This window comes from Talpa occidentalis, unplaced genomic scaffold (genome assembly GCF_014898055.3).
Source record: "Talpa occidentalis isolate TD23 unplaced genomic scaffold, MPIMG_talOcc4v2.1 talOcc4.16, whole genome shotgun sequence".
NCBI lineage: Eukaryota > Metazoa > Chordata > Mammalia > Eulipotyphla > Talpidae > Talpa > Talpa occidentalis.
In genome coordinates this window covers 74,309,211-74,333,012 of record NW_023601653.1, presented here as the reverse complement: position 1 = coordinate 74,333,012, position 23,802 = coordinate 74,309,211, and the positions used below count along the sequence as shown (strand labels likewise).

The window sequence follows — 23,802 nt, the reverse complement described above, 5'->3', positions numbered from 1 at the left end:
ACTTCTATATTCTTCTGATTCTAGTAGCCATTTCAGAAAAAAATACAATTCCCATAATAGGTCCTAATGAATTAGATAACGAGTTGGAAGAAAAACCTTAGAGACAGAAAAATATGCCAGATAGACTGAACAATACTGTATCAGGTATGAAAACTGAGATTTCTATCTATATAAAGTTGTTTTATCTATATAGAGAAGTTTGATTACTACAGAATTCCCAAAAAGAGTAGCATGTTTGACACCACAGTAAAATAACAGAACAGATTTAAGAGACTTGGAGCTGACACTTAGTATCTCCAGGCATCAACCTCCGATTTTGTTTGACCCTGTCCTGTCTAAACAATCAACAAGACATCTATCCTGTTAACCTGTATCCGGAAAGACTTGCTTCCCATTGGATGTTGTAGGTGCTGCTGTTGTTTTAACTTTACCATGGCTGTTCTAAGTAAACGAATGTGCCTGTACAGGGTTTTAAAGTCTTTTTTTTTTTTGGGAGCAGCAGGGGATCGAACTGGTGCTGCAAAGGCTGCGGGCAGCTTCGCAACCCAGAGCTCAACCGCTGCGCCACTGGGGAGGCCCAAGTTTTAAAGTCTTAAGACTGCTCCTGTCACCATCTGCCACAGATCACCCCAGAGCAACGCAAAAGCTTTGGGTCTACCACGCTCACTAGAGGTTTCTATTTGGGAAGGCAAAAAAAAAAACGTAATAGGGAAAAGAAAAGAAATGGTCATCTTACCTTACAGACAAACTCTTCCATTCGTTCCATAGCATGGTGGGCTTGTAAGAGAGGGGACATGCCCATAAACCCCTCATCTTCCTGAGAAGCTTCATCATTGCATTCGTGTTCCTCAGGGCTCTGCAAGTCAATCACAGAAATCATCAGGGGAAGAGACCAGGAACCAAATGAAACAATCAACTTTCCTCGCAAAATACAATGAAAATTTCTTAAGAAACAATATAAGGAAATAAAGTCAGTTTATTACAGAACTATGAATATCAAGAATGAACAAAAGTTACTCAATTTTTAAAGTACAGCATACTTATGTTTGAGTAGCAAATTCCTGAAGAGACTTGAATTTTTTTTGTTTTAAAGAACTATATTTAAGCCAGAAAGAAAAAGAAAAATACCGGATGGTCTCACTCATAGCAGGAATTTAGAAAACCTAAATAAGGGACCTGGAAAAAGACCAATTATAATAAAGTAAAAATCAAAATCAACAAGCAACTATAAACCAGAGACACACACTGTGTGTGTGTGGGGGGGGGGGAGCAGGGAGGGAATAGGATCAAAGCAAAGGGGGTTGGGAATTTTACGGGGATGATAATCAAGATGAAAATGCATACATTGTACAAAAATGAAAAATGATGTAAAAAATACATGAATTAAAAATTTTTTAAAATAAAAATATATAATTAATGACACTTTTAAAAAAAATAAAGAACTATATTTGCAGACCACATAAATATTACATATACAAAGTTAAGAAATTACTGAGGTGAAAATCTTGTAAAATTCCACCCAGTCTACATAAAATAATCATCATATGACATGGTGAGAGCTCTAGTGACTGCAAAAAAAGGGGAAAGGAGAGAGAAATCTAACATGTAGTAAATTCTTAAGATATGCCAAGCACACGGGGCCACAGTAGCCATCTAAATTAAACCTGACAACCATCTTACAGAAATGGAAAACATCCAAAACCCATTATCTTTTTCCATATTCTTTTTTTTTTTTTAAGATTTATTTATTTATGCATATAAGAGCTGGGGTACAGGCCAGAGATGCTGAAGGTGGGGTGAGAAGACTCACCAGAGACAGAGTGGAGAACAGAACAGGCAGAATGACTGAAATACACTGCTGAGGGGAGCAGCGGGTGAGACAGGAGAGGTCTGCTGCACCATGTGGGTTTCTTCCTGGCCAGCCAGGGATCAAACTCATGCTGCAGAGGCTGTGGATTGCTTCACAGTGCGGTGCTTAACCCTTGCGCCACCAGGGAGGCCCTCTTTTTCTATATTCTTGAGGAAATCCTCTTATCCCTACACTCCCCCCGCACTTCTGGCCTATACCCCAGCTCTTGTATGCATAAATAAATCAAGCTTTTAAAAAAATAATAATAGTTAAAGGTCCAAGAAAGAATTCAGTACTAAAATGACAGACTTGTAAAAAGTATACTGAGGTCAAGGGTAGTTGAGACAATATGGGTAAGTTCAGGGTGTGTTTACCAGGATTTACTGCAATTACATCAGCTGAGTACTGTTACAAAGGAAGGACAGCGTAACAGAAGTTCTTTATTGTGCAGCTAACTGCATGTTAGACTCTGTAATAAGTGCTTTTACAAATTAAATAGTCAAATCTTCGCAATAACCTTCACAGATAAATATTACCATATCCATATTATCCCTGAAAATCCACATCAAGCATGGTAAATGAAGAAATGGAAGCTAAGGAAAATTACACTGTTCTAAGTAGCGCCTTGATTCCCAGCCTGATGACATTATCTTACATATAGGTATTGACTGCTTTTTAAATACATGCAGGTGCCACAGTAATTTACAAAACACAAATTCACTAAAATGAACTAAATTCAGAGTTGCTTCCATCATGTATTTTTTCAAGCTAATATTAAAAATACGACTGTCACATACATGGTTTGTTAAATGTTTCTGACATTAAAAGAAGGAAAGGGGTCATTACCTAATCCAGCAACTCCACTCCTAGATATACAGTTAACAGAAATGCAACTATTGATATATAACTACATATTTATCAGAAGACAAATACTAAAATATTCAAAGCCACACTATTTATAATAGTCCAAAATTAGAAACAACCCAGACAGCCTTCAAAAATAGAATTATGTGGTACAGTCATCCAAAAATAACTATAGTGCAAGGAAAATGAACAATCTATAACTACACTAAGTAAATACAAATTAATCTCACAAACATGATCCTAGGTGAAAGCAGCCAGATACATAATATAAGGTAGAAAACCAGGTGGCGCTGATCTATGCCTTTAGAAGCCAGGGTAATAGTTAACACTGGGAGAGCGCCTCTGACTACGAGGGGGCACAAAGGGGGTTTCCAGAAGTGTGGGTTATATAGGTGTGTACAGTTTATAAAATTGTACCAAGCTATCCTCTGAGCACATATGCAGTTTATGTACGCACATCATGCTTCAATGAGGACTTTATTGTTTTTTCTTTTAAGGATCCTCCTACTCACAAAGATGGGAAAATAATGATATAGAAGAAAATTAGGGAATCAAATCCAGATCTCTCTGCCCTCAAATCCTGTCCTTTCTCCCCTTTTACCAAACTGCTTCCCTCAAGAGTATCTAACTGCCACACAGAAATGGCTTTGCTAAGTAAAACCAAACATGACAAAAGTAATAAAAAGTCATTAAATAGGACTGCTGAGGAAAAGATACCTAATTAGCCTGATCAATGAAAAAACTAATTATAACCCTCATTCAACTTTTATATACTAACAAAAAAAAAAAGTTGACACTGACTGCGAGGGGACTGCAAAAATTTGGAAGTTCAGATAACATAGACATCACTTAGTCCATCAATTCCATTTCAAAATGAGGAATATGAGGTCCAAAGAAATTAAGAATATTGGCTAGGGTCACACAGTTGATTGGATGTAGGGCCTCCAGTAAGCTACAAGTTTATGCATTCATTTCCCAAAGATTTATTGAGCAAATACAATATTGCAAATATAATTATTTTAGGTGCTAGGGAGAAATAAGTTCAGGTGAGTGGAGACAATTTTTTAAAAATATGATGATAAAGCTTGATAAGAACAATAAAGAAATATAAAAACAGGGATGTGATTAACTCTGGATAGGACAGTCTTTCTACTGTGCAATGTGTTTTCTTTCCACACAAATGTATACTTCCTGTGGTGTGTTGCACCCAACACCTACTAAGCACAGCAGGCCCTCAAATATGATGTTTCATTCAACATTGTTTCACTGTAATATTGATGAGAAAAACAATCCCAGTAGATAATGACCTGAGGAACTGCTTTCCCGATTTTGCCTGTAATCAAAGTTTTCAAGAGTCTATTAACCACAATGAATCAGGACTTACTGTGCTAGTAATGCCAGTATTCCATAAAACCACTTTAGAAATGAATGCAATGATAAATGCAAAAGAGTTTAGAAAATAGCTTTGCACATTGTAAGAGCTCAATAAATAAGAACTATTACTAGTCTTGCGAAAAATAATAAGAATGCACATACCTATCATAGATTAAATATGCTAAAGTCTCCCTGCACATCAAAATAGCATATCCCAATGTTCTCTTCCCATACATCTCTTTATGGAAACACTTAAGACAATTTAGATGTAGAACTATAAACTGGTAGCTGATAAACTCATTCAACAAGCATGTTATGTGCCAACCATGAATCAATCAGAAACTGTCTGGAATCTGAGAATGTGATGAACAAAAGGCAAAATTCATTCTACCATAGAATATAGAGTCTACAAGCAAAAATAATTATTCAACATCTAGTCATACAGATACACAATTTTAAGTTGGTTATGAACAGTGATGTAAAGTAAAAAGTATAATTGAAGCTAACAATGGGGAGGCTGAATATGAAGTGGGGGTACAGAATTTTGAGAAGTTTCTTAAATATATTAATTTGATATAGAACTTGAATACTGAAAGATAAGCGGCAGTTAGCCAGAGGTATGGATTTAAGAACACTCCAGGCGGAAGAAACAGCACATCTATTTAAGGATGTGAAATAAGGCCAGTATTGAGGCTCACTGAAAAAGGAAAAGAATGTCCTGAAATGAAGTCAGAAAGATAGACAGGCAGTGAAATCAAGCAGGGTCCTATAGGTTGTGGAAAGGACTGGGTATTTTACCCTAAGTGTAACAGGAAACATAACTTTATAAAATGGGAATGGCACAACAAACACTGCATTTTTAAGAGCTCTCTTTAATAACTGTGTGAAGAATATATCGGACAGGAAGCCAATATTTCAAATAGAATATATTGCTAAGAAGCCAATATTTCAAATAGAAAATGACAGTCGCTCAGATTAAAGTAGTTAAAGAGGGAAAAAGTAGTCCGAGAAAGTGATGCAAAATCAGAAGTGTCATTTGCACCATGACTCTTAGGTTTATTTACTTTGAAAATGAACAGAAGGTCTATCAAAGGGTTAAACGGTATCTGAGAAGCAAAATTATTCTAGCTAACAGAAAATGAGGTGTGCAACAATTCTGACCCCCCAAAAAAGTACAAACAGCTGAATCTAACCTCTGGACTCAACATAAATGCTCAGGGGCACAGTTTGGAACTCAAAAACATGCAGTAAACAGTGCCAATCCTCACAAAGGCAGCTCTGTTCAACAGAAAGAGCAGTCAGAAGACTCAGCACATGCTCTCATTGAGCCATGTGACCTTGGGCAAATTACTCTAAGCTCTCTAAATCTTGCTTTGCCCACTTTCAAAAAGAGGTATCTTACTCTTATTTAGAGTAGTTTTTGAGAGTGAAATAATGTCTGTGAAAGTGATGCAAACTTGAAGGCATTACATTTGCTAATAGTTCAGAAACTTAAACTTCAAAACTGGAAATTACAAGAAATGACTCCTTTCTCCAAAAACAAACACAAAATCAGCATATGGAACACTTAAGTCTCTTAAAGATACTAAAACTTTCTTTTAACTTCAGTCTCAAAACTGCAAAGTTTTCTATAACTCTATGTCCCTTCTTTTCTTGCTCCCATGATTATTCTACATTACCCCTGAAATCAGCAGCAAGGGACAGTTCAGAACATAGATTAAATACAGAACAAAAGTTGCAATATTCAATGGAGGGGAAGGCCCAAGGGAGGACCAAAGCAGAAGAAAAGTTTTTGCTACTTATGTGATCCAGTAAGTTTTCTATTAAAACCACCTCCCAAGAAGGTAGTACATACAAATATGCTGTCTCTTCATAAACTACCTTTCCTTTTTCAGCAAAGGACTTCCACTCCAAAGAAAAACAATACACAAGGGACAGGTTTTCATCTCTTCCTATAATTACACACAATTCCTCATTAGTAAACTGAAGAAGGGTAAAAAGATGATTCTGGAGAGGCTTTTCAGCTCTAACACTCCACAGTCTATGGACCAGGTCCTCTCACTCCTTAATTCCTCATAGAAAATCTATTAAAACAGACGGAAAAAAACAAGGAACAGTTCATTTGTGCAGGCTGTTGGCTTCAGGGTTAGCATGAAGATCAAATACAGATTTTTTTTTTTCAGAGCAATATAATGAGTTCATTCACAGGATGAAATACATCCACTCACTTGATTATTTGTTAGTGAAACAAAAAACACAAATTGTCACATTTAGAAGACACCACTCTATGTAGTGAAAGTAGTAACAAAAATACACAGTATATAACAAGAAAGATACTAAGAATGTGACATAGAAGGGACCTGCATAGGCAAATTCTGAACTCCAAAACCATGTTTTATTATCTCATAGTTAAAATGTGATAATAATATAAAGAGGACATCATTGCCATTTCTATCTCCAATTGGCTACCCTGAAATTTCTTCAAGCTTTTAAATTCTTCAGGCTTGATAAAAACACATCAGTTTTAAATGTAGTTAAGAATTGGTACATTAAAATCACATAGTGATATAGTTGTTGGTGCCTACTCAGTATCTTTTCCAAGATGACTAACAAGAATCTCAAATCTCACATTCTAAAACAGAGCTCTTTTGATTTCCCTCTTCATTCATGCCCCCCTGCTTAAAAACATGCTCTGCTCTGACCAATCTCAGTTAAAATATCCAGGATTCATCCTTGATTCTTTTCCTCACTAGCCATCTCCAATCCATCACTAATCCTGCAGGTCTAAGAAAATATACCCAGAATCCATCTACTTCTCTTCATTTCTGCAGCTACTACCACCCTGTTTCAAGCCAACACCATCTCTCACCTAGAATATTCTAACAGGCTCTTGGCCTTCTGTTCTATCTTCTCAGAATCTATTCTCCACATTCAGTTATCTTTTAAAAATCATCAATCTCTTCCCCCTGTTTAAACACATCAAAGGCTACTCACTTTTCAATCACTTTTATTTAAGTAAAATCTAAACTCCCTCTATATACACCTACACGATCTGCTCCCTGCCTGGCCCAATGATCTCATCTTACCCTCTTATTCCTTTGCTCTAACTGTATTGGTTTTCTTTCAATCCCTTTTTAAAAATAAAGGTGGGGAAAAGGAGAAAAAGAAAAACTTATACCTATCTTTGGACCTCAGTACTAGTTTGTTTCCTCTATCTAGACCACTCTTTCCCCGGAATTTTGCATGGCTGATTTCTTATGGTTCAGATCTCACTTCAATCATGCTCTCTAATTTAGAGAGGCTTTCTTTCACCACTATGTCCAAAGAATCCTGGGGCACAGGCAGGGAAGAGAGGATGAAGAGACAGAGATTCTTTTAGGGCAGTAAAACTACTCTGTATATAATACCAGTAATGATGGCTATGTGTCATTATACATTTATCCAAAGCCAAAGAATGTACAACCTCAAGAAGGAACTATAATATAAACTATGGACTTGGAGTGATTACAATATGTAAGTTAAACAATTTTAAAAATGTACCATTCAGGTAAGGATGTTGATAATGGGGGAGGCTATGCATGTGTGGTAGGAGGGGGATGTAGGAAATCTCTACTTAGCCTCGACTTTGCTGTGAATTTACAAAAAAAAGAAAAAAGAAATACCTTTGGACACTTTTTATGCTCACAGTATTTATCATTACCTGAAATTATTTTATTCATTTGTGTTTAAGAGGGCTATATAGCTTGTTTCTTCTCTACTTCTACACTTGTACCATGCTGACTAGAAACACGGCTGCCTTATTCACCACCATATTTCTAGCACTTAGAAAGACACCTGGGCAAACAATGCCACTGTATTCCTCTATGCATGTTACAAATAAGACAACTTAAAATGGGTCATTTGCATGAATTATGATTTGATGGATTATCTCGGAGATTTATAAAGTGGTATTTCTGGATCTGGAAAAAAAAAAAAAAAAACACTGCCACAATACTTCTATTACTAAAATGTGCAACAGTTCTAGACATACTAACTCCAAGATTCCAAAGCACATAGTAAAATAATCTGCAACAATGGTTTTCTGATACTTTTCCTCTCTAGGTATAGGTGTTCGAATAATTTAAAAGATGCCCTTTTCTCTGGTAAGCGAAAGGAAAGATTAAAATCTCCCTTCTGTTCTCAGAATCCTACTGATTTCCAAGATATACACTGGTGATAACCCACACATATCTCCATATCTGGAGAAGTATGTCCCAGCATACAATTAGAATTTCTCCAGAAATATGATACTATCACAACTAAAGCATGGATAAAATACAAGGTTACATGGTAACTACAAAACCCCATTTCTTTTCTTAAACAAGATAAAGCAGATATAACTATGAAATCCATTAATACCTAGCTAATTTAAGAATTAAAAACTTTAAATTATCCTGAACAAAAAATTTACAAATTAACCCAACTGTTAATTTCATAAATCATGAGTTTTGTTGCAAGATTTTTCTAAGGGGCTTCAAAGTTTATGCACCAAAGTTTATGCACCTTTCAAAACCCCATCCTCTCTCCCCATACATTTCTTTTTTTTTAATATCCTTCCTCCCCGGGTCACATTCCCCTAATTTTTGTTTTCTTTACCATCCTCTCACTTACTTTTTTATGATGAGAAGAAAGAACAGATGCCTCTAAAACAGGCTCCAGATCTCCTTGGTAGCTGTCATTATCATCTCTCCTTGTACCATCAAGTTGGTGCCTTTTTCTGAGCCTTATATCTGGCTCTGGAGTCCTGCTGCACCCCAATCGGTTTTCTGCTGTCTCGTTCATGGGACACCCAAACCTTTCTTACAAAGAGGTCTTTCTTTCTGTCCCTTCTTCTTGGGAGGGTGACTTTCAGGATAGTGAGTTGACCCTAAGGATGGAAAGTTTAGAAATAACATTTTAAATAAATGCAAAAATATAATTCATAGAAGTATGTGGAATAATTACTGGAAAATATTCAAAACTGTGCTCTCAAACAGTATATAGGGAAGAGCCTAGGATCTGGAATGAGAATACTTAATTTTCACTTTGTTCTGCTTGTATTTTTTTAATAGACCATATTTTTTTCAGTTAAAAATAAACATAATTACAGACAGAACATCTATGAATTTTATGTATTGCAGCTGTGTTTTACAGACCCAATCTTAAACATCACAATGACCCCCATTTACTTCAGATGAGGAAACCAAATTTCATTCCTATGAAATAAAGACGAAGGTTCTGATTTGTATAGCATATATTTCTAGTGATATATGCTATATCATTCTGCATTCAAATTGCTTAATGCCTGACATTTCAGTATTGTTGAGTTTTTTGAACTCTTAACTACCTTGACACGGAAGGCAAGAAAACTCAGGACTAGTGCATACTCCTTTTATATCTTTGTAAAATCCCAGAAAGTGCTGTGCACATAAATGTTTAATGAGTATTTGATAAATGATACTTAAATGTTCCTGAGTGGTAAAAAAACACTTTCAGAAATCATCAATATTCTCTAAACTGGACTTCAGTAAGTTCCCTAGGAGGTCAATTATTTCAAGTGCTTGGTACTCTCCCTCTTAACTCACAGTACACAAGTTTATTTTAGATATTTAGTTACATATTCAAGTAAGGCAATTATCACAAACAATCCAAATAGAAATACTAAAGCAGGAAACACTAGAGTACATATTCTCCTCAGAAACCCATAAGATTCAAAGGTCCTACCAGATGGGGAAAAGCAGGACAAGGTGAAAGGGCCTTGACACAATTTTAAAAAGACAAAGGGTGTATTTAGTGTTTACATATGTATGGGCAGGCAAGACTAGGAATCAGCAAGAATTCAAATTAGACAAAGAATTAACTCAACTGTTAATTTCATAAATCATGAATTTTGCTGCCAGATTTTTCTAAGGGGCTTCAAAGTTTATGCAGCAAGAACCAACACAAATCTTTAAGGGTGACCAGACCTGGGCAGATGCCTATAACTCAAGGGCCTGAACAAGCATATCAAACTACAAAGATTATAAACGATGTTATTAATCTCCAATTCTGAAGGAGGAAACAATGCCACAGATTTACATTTATTTATTTATTAATAATTTGCAAAAAGCTATTTCACACCCACCAATTAATTTTGTTTTAGTAAAGAAGGAGCTAAACATTTACTGAAGATCAACAAAGTTAAATTCTGTACCAGATTATTACACAGTATCTCACATAATCCTGCAATACAGTCCTCTGAGGTACTTTATACCCACCCCCAAATACAGATGTGGTCTGTACATACAGAGACTAGGTCATCAGGCTACAAAGAAGAAAAGCTGAGATTTATACCCAGGTCCTTCTGGTCCTCATGAAATTCATGTATTCTTACCTCCCACCCTGCCAAAATAGGGCTAGATGAAAAAAATAAGAACTTAAACCCTAAAATCAGTTCAGTCAGTTGGTTTACACAACAAGTAAAACTATGGAATTAGATGTGTATTCTCAAACTGCAGCAAACATAATAAATCTTGCAAAGTAGTCTTGAAATATGACTTCACCAAATTTCACCTAAGCAGGAGTTACAAATGAAGAGAGCTACTCATTTATGAGATTATAAATGGAATGCCCTCTTAGTTAGAACTGTTTTATAATCTTCAACTCAGAAAAAAACAAATGAAAAGAAATTGTTACCTTAAAATATTTGGGAAGGATTCTCCTCTCTTTAGAATTAGAAATAAGTAAATACACAATAAAAAACAAAAAGACACAACACTTTCAAACAAACCTTAAATCCTATGGAAGATCCATGAAAAACTTCTAAAACGAAAAAGTAAGTTCAGCAAGGTCAACATACAGGAGCAACACTTAAATATCACATTTCCATATACTAACAATAAACATGTGGAAACTGAAATCTGAAACAATACTGTCTATAATTACCCCAAAGAAATTTTAAAACTTAAGGATACATTTAGATAGGATCCGCTTGCTGAAAATTATAAAATATTGATGAAATAAATCAAAGATCTAAACAAGGGGCAACAGATCAAAAATTTATATGGAAGGCACAGACCCTAGGGTAGCTAAGATGATCTTTAAAAATAATAAATTAGAAAAATCCCTTTCCCTGATATGAAAGCTTATTATATAGTAATATATAGTAAGTTATCAATACAGTGTGCTATCTTCATAGGAAAAGACACAGATTTATGGAACAGTACAGAGAACCAAGAAATAGACATAAAGCAATTATTTTATAAACATGCAAAAACAATTCAACAGGAGAGCCTTTTCAACAAATGATGCTAGAACTGGACATCCATGGGCAGGGGGACAAAAACCTCAATCTAAATCTCATACTTTATCTAAAATTAACTCGAAATGGATCTTAAATGTAATGCACTTAAATGGAAAATGTAAAACCATAAAACTTTGAGCAAAAACGTAAGATATCTTCAGGATATAGATCTAAGCAAAAAGTACTAAGACTTGACCTCTAATAACCTGATCTGTAATAACAAAAAAAAGGTTAAGTTGGATTTCAATAAAAATTAACTTTTTAATGAAATATTTTATTAAGAATTTGAAAAGACACATTGTAGACTGAGAGAAAATATTTATAAACAACATATCCAACAAATACCTATAATTTATAGCATCTGAGGAACACTCAAAATTCAACAGGATGAAAAACTAACACTCCAATGAGAAAACAGAAAGAGAACAAGAACAGATATTTCACCGAAGACAAGTGACAGACGGAAAATAATTACATGAAAAAATCTTTGACATCATTAGCCATTAGGGAAATGCAAATCAAAACCACAATGAGACATCACCACAACCTAATCAAAACTGCTTAAAAAAAAAAAAAAAAAAACCCTAACAAAAAGCTTCTGGCACGACAGCATGAGGAAATCTGCCAACCAGCTCCCCAGTGAAACTGATGAAAACTATTAAAAAAAAAAAAAAAAAAGCCTTAAGTCTCTGGAAATAACCCTATAGGTAAGCAATAAATGAGCAAGCACTTAAGAACACCTGCAAAAATTCAGTAAGAAAAGGAATAGTCTGTGATATTGGAATCAAGATCTCTTCCTCTATGACCCCTCCCAACTCAAGAGACAGACATGCCACTCCAGAACTCTGCAGTCAAAACACAGGAGGTTCCTACTGCTCCCAGCACTCAAGTGCAGGGGTTTCTTTCCAGAGAGAACAGCAAATCAGTATTTCTCATTCTGTCGTAGCTACCTATTTCTGAAGCTAAGTTTAAAAGCAGGGGCTCCCTTCCTCCTCTCAACCTCGCTTGCGGAGTTAAGCACGCATGGCCTGCTTAGAATACTAGAGGGGCAGATGATTCTTGACCTAGCTCATGTGATGGTGGCTCTTCACCAGAAGCAGCAAGCTAAGAGGATCTGAGGTCTCCAACGTCTTAATGCCCCACCAAGCACTCACCTCATTCAAAGAGGAACCTGCCATTGTCCCCTGTCCCACATCTCTAGATGTCCTGTTTCAGAAATGTTTGCTTGGGGAAAGAAAGGCAGATAGTATCTAATCTCTCCCGGAAGGACCTATCTTCATTTGCCCACACACGGAGAAGAAATTGAAGCCTAAGGGCATGCTAAAGAACAGTGCAGGCTGTGGTGAAAGTCACCAGGGAGAAGAACGAAGACACAAGTTAAACTCAGGCAGGTTACTTTGCCATAAAGTATCAGGAAACAAGATAGCTGGCAGGAGTCCTCCCGGCATGTGAAGAAAACTTATACTAACCTCAAAAACTATTCTTTCAAAGGAACCAAAATTTTATTGGATCAGTAAGTAAAGCAATTTATAGCTGTAAGGGCAGGACTGGACACAGTGCAGGTTTTCTGATATCCAGCAGACCAGGTAAAGAAGGAATCGGAGTCCTCAGTGGTTTTGCAGGTTTTTTATTGGGGTTCACCAGGCATATGGCAGGCAAGGGTGCTGGGGGGCTGGGAGGCTGGCAGTCCTCCCAGCCCCCAGCAAATCCTCACTATCTGGACTCTCCGGCCTTCTCTCTCGGCTTCTGCTCAGCTTCTACTGCTGCTGGTGTCCCCGTGACGCCGCCCTTAAAAAGCATAGTCTCAGGCCAGGTGAATCCCATCTACCTATGCCCACACCCCACTCCAGGTGCCGCTGTCAGGCATGCATTCAGGACCGCAAGGATCCATCATCTATCCTGATGGCGGGAGGGCAGAAAAGCCTGACATTTTTCCTTACCCTACAATAGCACCAAGCATTGCTAAAATCAATAAAGTAACTGGCTGGTGATTAGTGATGTTTAATAGCTGGGTAGTCAGAGAAGGAAGAAAACCCAACAAAAACCATTCTGATCCCAGTGTAACTGCAGGCATATTCCAAACTACACCTCCCTGAGGAAAAATATCAGAGGCTGAACACTTGGGAAGAAAACTTCACTAAAGTAATCCAATCACTTACTAAATTAACTAGCAAATAAAGTAACAAGCCTGGAGGAGGGGAGTCCTGTACCCAGAGTTGTTACAACATATTATGTAAAATGTCCATTAACAACAAAAAAGTTGAAGTCATGCAAAGAAACTGGAAGATATTTTCATACACCAAAAAAAAAAAACAGGCAACAGGAAAATGCTTGCGAGACCAAATGTCAGACTTAGAAAGACTTTATTTTTTTTTTTTAATAGAGGCATGTTTTATTTATTTATTTGTTTGTTTGCTTGTTTTGTTTATACATGCACTGGGTACAGTCAGAAGCACGGGAGGGTGAGAGAATTCACCAGAGCCAGAGCAGGGAGCAGAGCAGGCAGAAGGACCGAAGTACACTGCTGAGGGGAGCAGCGGGAGGCAGGAGAGGTCTGCGCACCATGTGGGACCCTCCTCCGGTGGCCGGGGAGCAGCCGGGGATCGAACCAGTGCTGCAGAGGCTGTGGGCAGCTTCGCAACCCAGCGCTCAACCGCTGTGCCACCGGGGAGGCCCCTTAGAAAGACTTTAAAGCAGCCACTATAACTACAAAGAACCATGTTTAAAGTGAGGTAAGGTATGATACCATGTTTAAAGTGAGGTAAGGTATGATCACAATGTCTATCAGATAAAGAATATCAATAGGAAGAAATTAGGAAAAAGAACCAAATGGAAATCATGAAGCTGAAAAGTACAATAACATTTTTAAAAATTATTTTAAGTGCTCAACGAGGAACGGCAGAATAAAAATTATAGTTGAATAATAAAAATAAGAGCAAGTCAAAGGAACAAAACAACAAAGGCAAGACAGCAAGACAAAGAACAAAGAGAAAAAAGAGGGCCTCCCTGGCAGCCTAGGGGTTAAGTCTCAGTGCTATCTCCACTATGGCCTGAGTTCGAGTCCCAGTCAGGGAACTAACCCACATACGTCACAGCAGACCTCTCCTGTCTCTCCCACTACTCCCCTCAGCAGCGTATTTCAGTAAATCCATCTGTTCTGCTCCCTCCTCTCGCGCTCTCTCTCTCTCTCTCTCTCTCTCTCTCTCTCTCTCTCTCTCTCTCTCTCTCTCTCCCTGGTAACTCCTCTCACCCCCCTGACCCCTACACCTCTGACCCACACCCCAGTTCTTCTGTGCTTTAGAGAAAATAGTATATGCAAGTCAAGGACACCCAGGTCTGTTCAGAAGTTGAGAGTAAGAGAACAGATTCAAGACATACTTGGTATAGAAAATGTAACGTCTATATAAGTGACTGCATGAGGAGGGTCAATGAAGACGAGAGCGAAACCAGATGGGCTCAAATTTTGTGCTCAAGCAGAGGATGCCATTCACTACATGAAGGGATGATAAAGGGAAGCAGGAAATTCAGATTGTAACAGTAATTTGTTTTTCAAAATGGAAGCCTGGAGCGACAGGAACGTTCAGTTGTCACCAAGACACAAATCTAGAATTCCGAAAAGAGGAGGAGGCTGAAAATAGAAATGGGTACTCTTAGTATCAAAAGTGATACTAGCATAGTTACTGGTTTAACAACAGAGGATAAAATCCTTTAAAAGGAGGAAGAAGGGCAAGGATCAAAGTGAAGGATGCAGAAAAATATCAAATATTAAATGCTAAAGCCAGAACTGGAAAAGATCTCGACTCCCAGTCAAATGTACTTCCTAATGCGAGAGCAACAGAAAATTTTTAATCCCCATTTCCTAGACTTCCCCTTCCCAACAAATACTACTGCATAAGGTAAAGTTATTATATTGCTTATTAGTCTCGATGATACCTGTTTGACAATTATGGTCTAGAAATCAAACTATTCTGGGAAAAATATTTGTTAAAAACCAATCCTAAGTACATTCAATACTGGCAGGGATTTTTTTGTTTGTTTACAACTGAAACCCAAATTGCAATGAACAGAGTTGACATTCAATAATGATTTCTAGGATGAATGAATGTATGTTGTAAGAGTTAAAATTGTTTATATCATAACTAATCACAGTTAAATTGTGCTGTTCACCAAGACAGATTATAGTACAATGTACAACTTCACCTATTTTGATTTTAGTTTTTATGCTGTTTTTAATTTTAAACGAGGCAAGCTATGGAAAACAGTATGATGACCGACAAAACTAAAAACAGAATTACTACATGATCCAAGAATCCATTTCTGGGTATAAACTAAAAAGAATGGAAATCAGGGTCTTGGGACACTTTTGGATTAATCCCATGTTGATAACAGCATCGTTCACAATAGTTAAAATGTGGAAGCAACATACTTTGATATGGCATAAACATACAACTGTTATTCAACCTTAAAAAGGAAGGAAATTCTGACACAAGCTACAATATGCTAAGTGAAATAAGCTAATCACAAGAAGAAGGCATGTACGGTTCCATTATAGGAACTATTCACGGTAGTGAAAATCACAGAGAAAGTAGAATGATGGTTGATAGGGGCTCGGGGGAAGAAGGAATGTAGAATATGACAGATAAGCAAATTCAGTTTTGCAAGATGAAAGGAGTTCAGGAGAGGAACAGGAGTGATGATTGCACAATATGACTGTATGCTTAAAAGTGACTGATAGTGTATGTTAGCTGCATTTTACAATTTTTTTTAATTGGTAAGAAAAGCTAATCCCAAAAAGCTGCATACTGTGTTGCCTTATTTATATAACATTCTTGAAATGACAAAAATATAGAAATGGAGAACAGACTAATCAAGAGTTATGGAAGGTGTAGGAGTAGGAAGGAAGTGAGTATGGCTATAGCACGACACCATGAAAGAATCTTAGGTTAACAGAATTGTTCTGAATCTTGATTATATGAATGTCAATATCATGATTGTAATATTGAACTGTGTATAATTGTGCAAGATTTTTTCAATGGGAGAAATGAGGCAACAAGTCTAGGGGATGTCTGTATTATTCCGAACAACCGCATATGAGCTTACATTTATTTCAAAATGAAAATGTTAACTTTAGGGGAAAAAAGCAGGTAAGTTCAGCTTCACAGTATTATATGTTAATACTTCCACATCAGAAATTTTGTTGCAAAGAGTAGAATATCATGCAGATATTTTCCCAATAAAATATACATACCACAATTGCTAATAGCACCTAGGTACTAAAAATGATTTCAAAAAAAGTTAATCACGGCCTCCCCGGTGGCGCAGCGGTTGAGTGCCGGGTTGCAAAGCTGCCCACAGCCTTTGCAGCGCCGGATCGATCCCCTGCTGCTCCCCGGCCACCTCTCCTGCCACCCGCTGCTCCCCTCAGCAGTGTGCTTCGGTCCTTCTGCCTGCTCTGCTCCCCGCTTCTGACTGTACCCAGTGCCTGTATAAATAAATAAATAAAAATCTAAAAAAAAAAAAAAAAAAAAAGCTGATCAATACATTTCACCAAACAACAATGACCTATTACAACTCTAATGGGTTCCTCAAAAAGTTAAATTTAGAACTACTATATGACTCAGCAATTCCACTCCCAGATATATGCCCAAAAATAAATAAGGCAGAAACTCAGACACTTGTACACCAATATTCATATCAGCCAAAATGCAGAAACAACCCAAGTTTTCATGCACAGATAAATGAAGAAAATGTGGTATATACACACAATAGAATATTATTAGCTCTACAAAGAAAAGAAGTTGTGATTTATGCTACAAATATGAAGAAGGAACCTTGAAAACATTATGCTAAGTAAGATACGTCAGGCACAAAAAAGGACACACAATATATGATTCCACTTATATAGTCCAGGTAAACTCACAAAGAAGGTAGAACACAGGTTATCAGGGCTGGGGGTGGTGTGGCAATAATAATGGGTTATCATTAATGGTTACAGAGATTTTAGTTGCAGTAATGGAAAATTTTTAGTATAAATACTGGTGGTGATTACATAATATTGTGAATGCTATTGAAATATAAACATTAAAATGTTCGAAATGGTAAACTTATGTGTATTTTTATCACAATTTAAAAAATGTCAGATATACTTAGGGTTTACTATAATGAGTGCCGTGTCTTTTACTTAACATAAAGGAGTTAAGTCACTTAAAATCCTATGAAATGGTACCATCAGAACACCCATTTTATAGATGAGAAAATAAATCAAGACACAGTTGACTAACTAACAAACCCAGTAATTAGTGAACTAGAATTTCAATCAGTCAGCCTCACTCCTAGTGCTATTAACCTACCTTCTATAACTTTATTAATGAACAAAGAAAAGTTGAACTCATTGATCCTTACTTTGGAAATAAAAAGTAAATTATCTTTCGGCCTCCCTGGTGGCACAAGGGGTTAAGTACCACACTATGAAGCAATCTGCAGCTCTGCAGCACGAGTTCAATCCCTGGCCAGCCAGGGAGCAACCCACATGGCTCAGCAGACCTTTCCTGTCTCGCCCCCTGCTCCCCTCAGCAGTGTATTTCAGTCAGTCTGCTTGTTCTGCTCCCCACTCTCTCTTTGGTGAATCCTCTCAACCCCCACATCTCTGGCCTGTACCCCAGCTCTTGCATGATAAATAAATAAATCTTTAAAAAAAAAAAAAAAGTAAGGGCCTCCCTGGTGGAGCAAGGGGTTAAGCACTGGACTATGAAGCAATCCACAGCCTCTGCAGCACGAGTTCGATCCCCAGCCAGCGAGGGAGCAACCCACATGGTAGCAGACCTCTCCTGTCTCACCCGCTGCTCCCCTCAGAAGTGTATTTCAGTCGGTCTGCCTGTTCTATTCACCACTCTGTCTACAGGGAATCCTCTCACCCCCTGCATCTCTGGCCTGTACCCCAGCTCTTGTATGCATAAATAAATAAATCTTTAAAAAAAAAAAAGGCAAAATTATCTTAAGACAAATTACCATTAAAAAATTGGTTGGATAGGGCCTCCCCAGTGGCACAGCGGTTGAGCGCTGGGTTGCGAAGCTGCCCGCAGCCTCTGCAGCGCCAGTTCGATCCCCGGCTGCTCCCCGGCCACTGGAGGAGGGTCCCACATGGCGCGCAGACCTCTCCTGCCTCCCGCTGCTCCCCTCAGCAGTGTACTTCGGTCCTTCTGCCTGCTCTGCTCCCCACTCTGGCTCTGGTGAATTCTCTCACCCACCCGCGCTTCTGACTGTACCCAGTGCGTGTATAAATAAATAAAGAAATAAATCTTTAAAAAAAAAATTGGTTGGATAAAGGAGATAAAGTATTTCATAAAAGATGCTCTATTATAAGCCCAGAGAATTTACAGCTTATAAAACAGATGCCAAAATAAAGTTTTATGAACTATGAAGATAATCAAGCCTACATTTCAGGAAAATATACTAGAGTACCATAGTGTCATTTTGTCTAACACTTTTTATTGTTGTAAAAGATAATTTAGAAAAACCCACAAAATGCACAAAGTTCATGAAGTATAAGTGCCGTGTAACCAGCAAGAAATAACATTCTAGTATCCTGAGGGACCTCTCTCTCCCACAAGTGCACTGTGTGTGTGTGCACGCACACACATTAGGCATAGGCCAGAGGTGTGGGAGATAGGAGGATTCACCAGAGATACAGTGGGGAACAGAACAGATGGATCTACTGTACTGAAATACACTGCTAAGGGGAGCAGCAGGCAAGACAGAAGTCTGCTCCGGACATAGCTTGATAGCTGATAGCACTGAGATTTAACCCTTAGGCCATGAGAGATGCCCCCTGCACTGCTTTTTTTTTGTTGTTTGTTTTTTTGGTGGGACCCTCGTTGGCTGCCCGGAACGAACCAGCGCTGCAGAGGCTGCAGGCACCCTCGCAGCCCAGCACTCAACTGCTGCGCCACCAGGGGAGGCCCTGCACTGCTTTTTTTTTTTAAATATTTTATTTTATGTAATTCTTACATCTTTTTTCATCTTTTCATAATGTATGCATTTTCATTTTGGTTATATTCCCCATACAATTGCACCTCCCCCTTATTTTGACTCTAGTCCTTCCTTTCCCTGCCCCTCGCTCCACTCCCTCCCCCAGTGTGTCTCTGGTTTATAGTTGCTCGTTGATTTTGATTTTTACTGTGTATTGATTAAGTCTTTTTCCTGGTCTCTTATTTAAGTTTTCTAGATTCCTGCTATGAGTGAGACCATCCAGTATTTTTCTTTTTCTTTCTGACTTATTTCGCTGAGCATGATCCCTTCTAGCTCCATCCATGTTGCTGCAAACTGCATGTGTTTATCTTTTTTGATTGCTGAGTAATATTCCATTGTGTATATGTACCACATCTTCTTGATCCAGTCATCTATTTTTGGGCATTTGGGTTGTTTCCAAAGCTTAGCTATTGTAAACAGTGCTGCTATAAACATAGGGGTGCAGGTGCCCTTTGGAATTACTGTTTCTGTGTCCTTTGGGTAAATACCTAGGAGTGGAATTGCTGGATCATATGGAAGCTCTATGTTTAGTAGTTCAAGAAATCTCCACACAGCTCTCCATAGTGGTTGGACCAGTTTGCACTCCCACCAGCAGCCTGCACTGCTTTTTTAAAAGTTAAAAAGGCCTAACCAATTCCTTGCCAGTTACTGTGAACTAAATCTTCTAGTACAGTCCTCTTAAAGACATCAGTCTGAGTAAGACTTCAAATTTCTTTTGATAGTTATTTTTGAAAGAAAAAATTAGCCAGTATTGAAAATAAAATCTGATATCTTTAATATCTTTGCTAGTCCTATTGTTGAAATAAACTAATTCAAACTAAAAAATAACCCTATTCCATGACTAGTAGTCCAGATTTGCACCCACTATAATTTATCTCACAATGAAGCCCAAAAGAGGTAATAAAGCACACAGCATAGTATTTTCCTGTAGAACATTTTGTACTACTTAGGTGTACAATCAAAGAAAAGCATGAATTTGATACCAGAAATCTGATTAACCATGTACAATATCAAACATATACTTCAGTGCGGAATGATAGACTACACTGGTGTAATTTCAGTATATAACTTTCAAAACACTTTGTAATTGGCTACTTTCACTTTAGAGAAAGCCAACAAAACCACAAGACATATTTTGCAACCCATCCTCTACCACTGAATAATCTAATTATAGAACTAGAAAATGAAGCCAATAGACTAGACACCCCACTCATCATGGCCAGAAAAATCCACAGACATTGTACCACCACTAGTCTTTAATATTCCAATCTTTAACAACTTCAAAGATCCATGGCAGATGGCTGGCCTATAGAAGAGTTAATAATCTACTTCCTAAATGATTGTGAGAAATAAATAAGCTAACAGAGGCATAATAACAATAATTAATTTAAATCATTTCCTATAAGGTTGACTGCAAAATGGGATCACTAGTGAGGAAAAAATCCTAGCCAAAAGTCAAACACTACTGTTCAAGTAGTGGCAGTCACATTTGAAGATTCAGAAGTCTTGAAGGGCAGCAAACACCAGTGATAAAGAATTTCAAAAAGCCACCTTAGGCACAGCGGGTTGAGCGCAGCGCTGTGAAGCTGTCTGCAGCCTCTGCAGCGCGGGTTCGATTCCGGGCCGTCAGGGAGCAACCCACATGGCGCAGCAGACCTCTCCTGCCTCGCCCCCTGCTTCCCTCAGCAGTGTGTTTCAGTCAGTCTGCCTGTTCTGCTGCCCACTGTCTCTGGTGAATCTTCTCACCCTCCCACACATCTGACCTGTACCCCGGTTCTTGTATGCATGAATTAAATAAATCTTAAAAAAAAAAAGACTGTATTTGAAAGATACTCATGTGGTAATATAAGTAATATAAAGAACTGAACCCAACACATATTTCAAAATCATTTACAGTGGGTTCAATTATTTTTATTAATGAAGGAAAACACAGGTTATGTAGGTTTTGTTATTGCTATTTTTCCAGTTGGTCATTTAATTATGACGTAGGACTTCAACTATCCTTACTTAAGATACAATTACTTGTAGATACAATCTTTTTTTTTCCCCCTTTTCACAGGAATATTTCTCAAAAAGGAATTTATAGTTGCTGTCTCCATCCCTGAACTTCATACTCTCATTCCATCTCTCACCTTACACCTGTAAGTCTGATTTCCATAACCAGTAAGAACAACCTTTAGAATTTTTATATCCGTAACACCAAGCATGGTTTGAAATTTGAGGAGAGGGAAGAAGAGAAGGTGGGGGGTCTCCCCGGTGGCGCAGCGGGTTAAGCGCAGCACTGTGAAGCAGTCAGCAGTCTCTGCAGCGCAGGTTCAATTCCTGGCCAATCGGGGAGATTACCACATGGCGCGGCAGACCTCTCCTGTCTCGCCCGCTGCTCCCCTCAGCAGTGTTTTCGGTCCATCTGCCTGTTCTGTTCCCCGCTCTGTCTCTGGTGAATTCTCTCACCCTCCCATGCCTCTGGCCTGTACCCCAGTTCTTGTATAAATAAAATAAATTTTAAGAAAAAAAGAAAAGAAGTTGGATAAGAGCTGCTAACATGCACTGAGTGTTTACTACATGCAAAGGCCATGGATGTTCCTGGGAATTATCTCTTTAATCCTTACAACAATCCTGAGAGATGTAAATTATTTTCTTCGTTTTGGAAATGACGAAATTTTATTCAGAGAGGTTATACTCACCTAAATTAACTATATTAATAAGTGGTGATCTAACCTATCTAATCTACCTAGTCTACCTAATCTCCAAATCAATGTTCTTACCCACAATCCCCCACGTTATAGCAAGAACCACCAACTATTCTCAAATAAATGACATCACATAAATAGCCTAACCCAGTTTCAACACTGATACTATACAACCCTGTACTTTACAACAATGTTGAAAATATTAAGCAACAGTCAGGAAATGAGGAAGAACATGGGGTCTTGCTACATACCTCAACAATAAATCAACTGATTAAAACTGGGATTCTTCCCAAACACTCAGAGCATTTCCAAGTAGAAATAAAACTGATAACTGGGTAAAAAATGAGAAAACAGGAAAGGCTTTCAGTGCATGTGACTATACAGCACAGTTGGGGGAAGAGAAGTAGAGGGGCAAGAGCAGGGTGGGGAGGAAACACAGATGGTGGGTGCAGGTAGTAACAACACCTGAGGGGAGGGAAATCCTACAGGTCTACTACACAAATGATGTAAAACCAATGTTATACAGGGAACTAAAACTATAAAAAAAAATTTTAAATAGCACAGCTGATAATTGAAAAGGAGCAACGCTTAGATTTGGGAGACAGTCATTCGCAAGTTATAATCATAAAATCGTAACTGCTGTAAATAATCAAACATTTTTAATCAAACAGCAGTTTATTTTTTAAAGATTATTTTGAAACTGTAAAGACTGGCCACACTTTGCATCATTTAACACTTTTTTCCCCTCGCATTAAGTAGGCCAACTTGTAAGTAAAATCGCAGGGAACCTGTTCTAATTTACGGCTCCACTCCACTGACCAACTTCCTGAGAAGAAACCGGACAAATAACCTTATCATCACATGAAGTAGAGTTGGGGAAGAAGCCAGTGAAAGCCGGCCACACTACTGACCTCTTGTAACTATGGGAAAATACTCAATGAGAATATTTTTGTCATGATTTCGAAAGTGATAAAAAGATGCCAAGTTTGCTGACCTGCTACTTATGGCCTTTCCACTAGATATCAGACCGCTTGAGCCATTTAAAAACCTTTAGCAGAATTTTGTCAAAATTCAAATAACTGTCCATCCCAAAAAAGGTGAATTTCACTGATCGCAAACTACACCTCAATAAATTTTACTTTCTTAAAAGCTCATAAATACTATAATCATCCCAATTTTTTAAAATCCTCAGTAAAAACAGGAATTTGTTCTGTCATATCCCCAAAAGTACAAATTCATGTTCTAAAAAAAAAAGGGCTGGAGGGTAATGCTGAACTTCCTCTGAGTTTTTAATTTTAAGTTTTATGATTCCTAGTACGATAAGGTCTTCTCAAGAAATATGATAAACTTGTGTTTTAAGACCCTGAAATTTATCAATTGCATTCATTTCTAAATAAGTCACTTATACCATCACAAAGTACTTACTGAAGAGCTAAATGTAATATGGCAGTTTAAAAGTACACAGACTGAAAAACCCAAATTTTAACCAACGTTCAACATCAGAAACCACATCAACTCAAGTGCCCCAGGGCCTCCCTGGAGGCCTAGGGGTTGGGTCTCAGAGCTACCACCACAAAGGCCCACCACCAGAATGGCCTGGGTTCAATCCCAGCCAAGGAGCTGGCCTACATGGTGCAGATTCGGTGGATCTGCCTATTCTGCTCCCCACTCTCTCTGGTGAATCCTCTCACCCACCG

At 37.9% G+C, this 23,802-nt stretch overlaps 1 protein-coding gene across 3 annotated transcripts in view; it reads right to left on the bottom strand.

Annotated features, from left to right (window-relative positions):
* ADIPOR2 (adiponectin receptor 2) overlaps positions 1-23,802 on the bottom strand; it is a 47,652-nt gene that overhangs the window by 11,043 nt on the left and 12,807 nt on the right. For all 3 annotated transcript variants that reach the window (XM_037514604.2, XM_054696569.1, XM_037514603.2), the window contains 2 exons: positions 8,738-8,993; positions 737-856 (listed from right to left, as the gene is read on the bottom strand). In XM_037514604.2, coding sequence (XP_037370501.1) covers positions 737-856; positions 8,738-8,908 — 291 coding nt within the window. In that variant the 5' untranslated portion in view covers positions 8,909-8,993. The remainder of the gene's footprint in view (positions 1-736; positions 857-8,737; positions 8,994-23,802) is intronic.